This window comes from Hemibagrus wyckioides, linkage group LG27 (assembly GCF_019097595.1).
Source record: "Hemibagrus wyckioides isolate EC202008001 linkage group LG27, SWU_Hwy_1.0, whole genome shotgun sequence".
In the NCBI taxonomy this organism is placed as follows: Eukaryota; Metazoa; Chordata; class Actinopteri; order Siluriformes; family Bagridae; genus Hemibagrus; species Hemibagrus wyckioides.
The window spans coordinates 7,052,334-7,058,873 of NC_080736.1; the positions used below are offsets into that span (position 1 = coordinate 7,052,334).

The 6,540-nt window shown below is 39.2% G+C and overlaps 1 protein-coding gene across 6 annotated transcripts; it reads left to right on the top strand.

Annotated features, from left to right (window-relative positions):
* The first annotated feature begins 4,335 nt into the window (after positions 1–4,335).
* Positions 4,336–6,540, top strand: tssc4 (tumor suppressing subtransferable candidate 4). 6 transcript variants are annotated; one of them, XM_058381562.1, is made up of 4 exons: positions 4,345–4,409; positions 4,671–4,788; positions 5,098–5,125; positions 5,299–6,540. In XM_058381562.1, exon 4 carries the CDS (start codon positions 5,373–5,375, stop codon positions 6,279–6,281), a length of 909 nt encoding a protein of 302 aa, XP_058237545.1. In that variant the 5' UTR covers positions 4,345–4,409; positions 4,671–4,788; positions 5,098–5,125; positions 5,299–5,372; the 3' UTR covers positions 6,282–6,540. The 6 variants fall into 6 exon arrangements, with proteins under 6 accessions (XP_058237548.1, XP_058237545.1, XP_058237546.1 ...); XM_058381563.1 differs by having other exon boundaries at positions 5,315–6,540; XM_058381564.1 differs by having other exon boundaries at positions 4,355–4,409; positions 4,671–4,771.

Sequence of the window (6,540 nt, forward strand, 5' to 3'; positions counted from 1 at the left end):
TACATTCTGCATAAACGGTGCACTACTGGAGATATACTACCTAGTGCACTTGATGTGAGGAGGGAGGATATTTGAGATCCAGACCACGGTGTACTGAAATGGGAGTGGCCTTAAAACGTCAATTTCTTTCGGGCAAAAAATGTCTGGAATTTTTTTTTTCTTTTTACACTCTCGTCACTTCCCGGAAAATTTTTTATAGATGATGTGCCTTACCTGAAGACCGAGACTAACCGAGCTAGGATAGACACTGAGTAATGGATTATACTCACATATTTCATTTAAAGGATGATAAAGAATCAATATACATGGGTATATACAGTATATATTATATAATATATACTGTATATAATATATAATATACAGGGTTTAGTGTTCATTTACAGGAATTTTATGTTTAGTTAAAGTATATGTATTATACAGTATATTGGCAAAAGTTGTGGGACACCCCTCAAAGTCATTGAATTCAGGTGTTGTTTTTCAGTGGTTGGGCTTGGCTGCTTAGTTCCAGTGAAAGGAACTCTTAATGCTGCAGCATACCAAGATTTTGGACAATTTGATACTCCCAACTTGCTGTGGAGGAACGAGGTTTTGTGTGGAGGAACGAGTTTGGTGTGGAGGAACTTGACTGGCCTGCACAGATTCCTGACCTCAACCCGATAGAACACCTTTGGGATGAATTACAGTGAGCCAGGCCTTCTCATCCATCATCAGTGCCTCACCTCACAAATGCACTTCTAGAGGAATGATCAAAAATTCCCATAAACACACTCCTAAACCTTGTGGAAAGCCTTCCCAGAAGAATTGAAGCTGGTATAGCTGCAAAGGGCAGACCAACTCCATATTACATTCATGTGCATGTAAAGGCAGACGTCCCAAAACTTTTGCCAATATAGTGTAATCAGTTAGGGCAGAGAACATTGTGCTTTCTGGTTTCATGGTAATATGAAAAGCTGCATTTTTATCTTAATAACTTTAAGAGAGAGAAAAGAAGTGTAGTGATAATCTAGGTGATAAGTGACTTGTCTCATAGCATTAAATGTAAATATACACGGTTAAAAAGCTTTAAAAAAAAATAACAGCTTTTTGAGCTGTTGTGATGTATGAAGGAAGAGAGGAAGGGAGACTGAGAGATTCATGCCAGTAATAGTCTAACAGCCTATAGTAAAGACAGTGACCGCACAGCTGTCTAGTTTTTAATTAAATATCATATATTAAAGTCACACATTCTTCCCCAGTAACCATTATAACCTGGTCCTTGCTGTGGTGGGTCCAGAGTATTTCTTAGGAATACCAGGTGTGAAGTAGAAGGAGTACAATTGGAATGGGATGTCAGTCCATCACAATGCACTGTAAACATATAATGTAAACATATATTGTTGCCACTTGCTTCTCAACATACATTCAGCTGGATGGATTACATAGCATAATACTTTTAATTGGTTCTAGACTATGGTTCCTGAATTCACCTTCCTGTGTTGTATTATGTTCCTTGGATTTCTGTATAACCTCTGTGGCAAATAAATATTTCTGCATTATAGGATCATTTATTTGTTTAACATTTTACTTATGTCTGCAATTCTTTACTTATCTAAATGATTATTCCTTTTGTAATCATAGAGTCGATGATCAATGAAATATCTCATAGTACATACTTTTTCTTGTATAAACAACAGATACCAGAGAGCTGAGACTCCTCGTAGTTATCTTTTCCCTAGTAGATTCTATTGCTGACAGTTCAACGGCTAGTTTGTAGTAAAATCATCAAAATGTAATTACAACACACTTGACTATGCTAAAGTTAAAGTATGTTGATGTTTGGACTGCAGGATATCTTTAAAGTTCAACATATCAACAAATAATATTTACAGAAACAACGCATCCTACTGTTGAACACACAAGTTTGGTTCTACTGCATCTACGACTATTAGAGATAATATACACAAGCTACAATTCAGATTCACAAACACCTAAGTCAACTATTCACAAAACAAGGCCTAAAGGTCAGTACAAAAAAAATAGTTGTAACTTGTAATTAAATAGCTGAAATATATTTTGGGTGTGTTTGTCTCCCCCTGCTGGTCAGACAAAAAAAACATCGCCCACTAAAAAGTGCCAGTATCAGATATTCAGGAGAAGGGGATCACCACCACTCTGTACCACCAGTTATCTGGGATTTAGAAGGTGGAGTAGCTCTTCTGTTTGCCAACAATTGCAGTACCAGTACCATAATTCTGTTCTATTTGGGAAGTGTATGAAAAACATCCTGAGTGAAGCTCCTTTGTAAACCTGGTGGGGAAGATGCTAAAATGTCCAAAGGTTCATATTAACAAATAAATAATAGTTGTAATTTGCTTTTTTTTTTAATTGTATAACATTGTGCAGATAGTGTAGCTAAGATAGTTAAGAATGTGCTGGTCACACACATATTTGTTCAAATAGAGACTGAGATAAAGATTTTATTATTTAAATGATGAGCAAATTTTTCCTCATATCTTGAAAACCAAAAACTTGTGTACTTGGCCCAAGTAACCTTACTCACTGAATCCCTGATGTCATGTCGGGGTGGATCCAGGGCCTGTTACTGCGTATGAGTATACCTGAAACTCAAACACACACGCAAACACCCAATTCAATTCAATATTCAACATCTGAAGCACCACCCATATTATAACTGTTTACATGCTGTTTTTTTTTTGTTTGCACTTTTACGCAATTGCTGTTTTGCCACAAACTTCTGCTATGAAGAAGTGTATATGTTTACAAGAACCATCTTTGTTTACAGTTCTCCTATTTTCCACATTGCACTGTATAATATAATATACAGAATGCATTTTGGGTGGTGCCATTTTGTGTATTTTGTGAATCTGTCTTTTGTATTGTCTGTTTGCACTGTCTATTTTGTCTGGCACTGTTTGCACTAGGTTGTGGCTAGGACAACTTACTTTCAGTCCTTGGCGCTATGTTGCTATTTGTTTTATGTAGCACCATGATCCTAGAGAAACGTTGTTTATTTTCACTGTGTACTGTGTCAGCTATATATGGTTGAATTGACAATAAAAGCTTCTTGACTTGACTTGAGATGAGAATGTACCCTGAATGGACATCATACACACACATACATTTAAGGCCTTAGGCAGACAACCTTATCCTGGACGACTTACAAATGTGTGTTGAAGTTTTTATCAATGAATACATTCATACTGATTTACTAGGTCAAGGACCGAGAATACCACCAGTCTAAAACTCTATTATGGGGGTAATACAGCAATTCTATTTTCCCACATGATTTACACTAAAATAGCCCAAATATTCAGTCTGTTCACACCGAAAAGCCAACAAAGCAGCCAAAAAACTATATTAGTGACAGGTTACAGAAACTTGTGACTGAAGACAGGCCAGAGACCAAACTTGAGGACGAACGTCCATCATCTTGAAAAGGTTGTTCCAAAGAAAGGCCACACAACTTCCATTTGTAACCGCTGTCAATCATAAAGTGCAAAATATGTCACTGTTCGGTGCTGGAAACACCTCATTTAAAATAGCACCGACCCATTAACATTTCATTCTCCTTTGGTTGTTCTCTTGTGGTTTTCTTACACCGATCAGTCATGACCTGCCTAATATTGTGTTGGTCCCCATTTTGCTGCCAAAACAGCCCTGACCCGACAAGGTATGGACTCCACTAGATCCCTGAAGGTGTGCTATGGTATTTGGCACCAAGATGTTAGCAGCAGATCCTTTAAATCCTGTAAGATACTGACCATTGCAGACTAGGAACACCCTGACAAGAGCTGCAGTTTTGGAGATGCTCTGATCCAGTTGTCTAGCCATCACAATTTGGCCCTTCGTCAAACTCGCTCAAATCCTTATGCCTTACCCATTTTTCCTGCTTCTAACACATCAACTTTGAGGACAAAATGTTCCCTTGCTGCCTAATATATCCCACCCACTAACAAGTGCCATGATGAGGAGATAATCAGTGTCACCTGTCAGTGCTCATAATGTTATGGCTGATCGGTGTACAGTTATATGACATGTAGAAGACATGTAAATGGTTGCATTACGTTCATTTAAGTTCGTTCTGCAGGATGAAACTTGACTGAAAACATTTCATAAATATATTCAACCGACATAGTATATTTAAAGAGAACAAATGAACTCCATCAGCGCAAGCTGTTGAGTACCAGGCCCCAGATGTAAGAATCAGTACGCATGCGCAAATCGCAAATTGCTTGGATTGTCGATACGCGCGCTGCTGTGTCTGTCTCCCCCTGCTGGACAAAGTGAAAATCACACAGGTAAATCACAAAAGCCTTGATCTGTACAATAATCTGTACACAAGGGGGCGATATCCACTTTGTTATCTGCTTGCTTACAAGAACGGCACGAAGAAGAAGGAGGAAACTACGGTATGGGTTTGATTATTTTTTAAGCTAAACACACTTGTTTTGTACACTAATTTTGACAAAATCTGCACATCTTGCTTAGCAAAAAAACTGGATTTTTGGTTGCACTTTTTGTCGTCTGTGTAGCAAAGCACGTTAGGGGGTTAGTTAGCTTTAAGCTATTAGCTAGCTAACACATTCGCAGTCTGCACAGTATATGCAAAATAATAATCCGATCAGTTTCCCATGTCTAACTCCACATGAACCCTGGTGTTCTGCTTATAGAGTATTTCACAGAGGGACCAGCTGTTCTGCGTAATGGCGATGATCCGTGTGATTTCTCAAACGTTTAGCATCTGTGCTGAAATGGGAATCTCCCAGATCCTGTGAGTCTTCAATCCCAGTAAGGCGCACCAGTGTGCACACCAACACCAGTGACAGTTCTAGGACAGGAAGTATTATGCTTAGATTTTAGTTGAGACCTAGCCCTGGAATTCTCCCAGTCCCTGGCCATTTTGGTGTTTTCTTTTCTCAGACACACGTGGTCCAAATAATCAGCTAATTAGTGTCCATTTCTGATTTGTAGTGGGTGCGTTAGAATTGAAAGAAAACCATTAAAATGTGCAGGACATGAGACATTCCAGGACCAGAATTAGAGACCTTTTGACATATCCAACTGTACTCACACACTGTTTTTTCTGAATTCATACAGAAGTGGCTGTTTGAGACGATTAGCAAAGGTAAACACCTCTGATTTATCATATGTCATTACATAAACAGAATAATTACAGACACATCCTTTAAGTGACCAGTGTGGACAAATATTTATTTCCTATAATAATGGCTATGATCAATACAATCTACTATTTCATATTATTATTATTATTATTATTATTATTATTATTATTTACAGGAGCTTCGTTTGTTAGGTCTGAGTGTTCCAGCTTTCGACACTTCCCCTTGTTGATCTCTGAATATATCTGCACTATGAGTGGCCGAAAGAGCAGAGATGACACCCCCAACAGTCTGTCCAATCGTGACGCCATTGACCTACCTGATGATGCCTCTTTGAGTGACTCGGATCCTGACGAGTCTCTACAGCCCCTCAGCAGGAAGGTTGAGGAAGTGTCTTCTTCCTCTGATGAGGATAATGTTCAGCATGGCAGTGATGTTCCTCAAGGAACTTCCACGTTCAAGTTGACTGGTGGGAGTCTGGGCTTCTCATTCCGCAGCAGAAGCATCTTTGATCAGCTGGACAGTGCTGTGAAGCAAACTTCAAGTCAGCTGGCTGAAGACAACGTCATCGATGGTGCGTTTGCTCGACCTGCTCCTCCATCGCCCCCTATGAAACGTAAAGAGCCAGAGAGAAGCAAGAAAGCTTCATCATCCAAGACAGTGCCAGACTACCTGCTTCACCCTGAGCGTTGGACTCGCTATGACCTGGATGATGTTCCTGAGACAAGTGACAGGAAAAACAGCCAAGTGGCTCATGAGTTCATACAGGAACTCCATAACCATAGAAGGTCCCAAGAAGCTGCTGCAAGTTCTTTCAGTCCAGCTTTCAACCAGGACCACAGCAGCAGCGCAGAGCACAAAATTATGTTCTCCAAGCCCAATCAGGCCTCAAAAGATGAAGGCCAGAATCTGCACAAGGTGAACCGAGCAAAGACAAAAGAGGTTGGTTTAGTTCACTTGGATGATGAACAAGAAGAGGAAGAGGAAGGGGGAAAGATGGCATCTCTTCCCCACAACCTTTCACTGGATGGCAAGGAAAAGAAAAGAAAACGGGTGGATGAAAGCAGCAATGAAGATGCAAAAGAGACTAATGTTATTTTCAGTAGCGGGAGGAAAGTGAACCGCAAAAACTTCCGCAAGACAGTTGAGGAAGAAGACTAAAAGCTTTTGAGGGAATGCATATGCCCATTGCTGATCTCTGAAAATATAATCCGCTCTTATTCTTAGTCTCTGTAACTGATCAAGCACTTAGAATTTTGTTAATTTACAATGGTTGTAAAAGCAACAGACAAGGCATTTTTCCAAAGTATATTCTCTGTTTCATCATTTGTAATTTTTTGTGGGTGTAAAACAGTATTGTAAAGTAGGAAAAGTGATCTGTAAACGATTTTAATGAATAAATGTCAACTGAAATAATAAA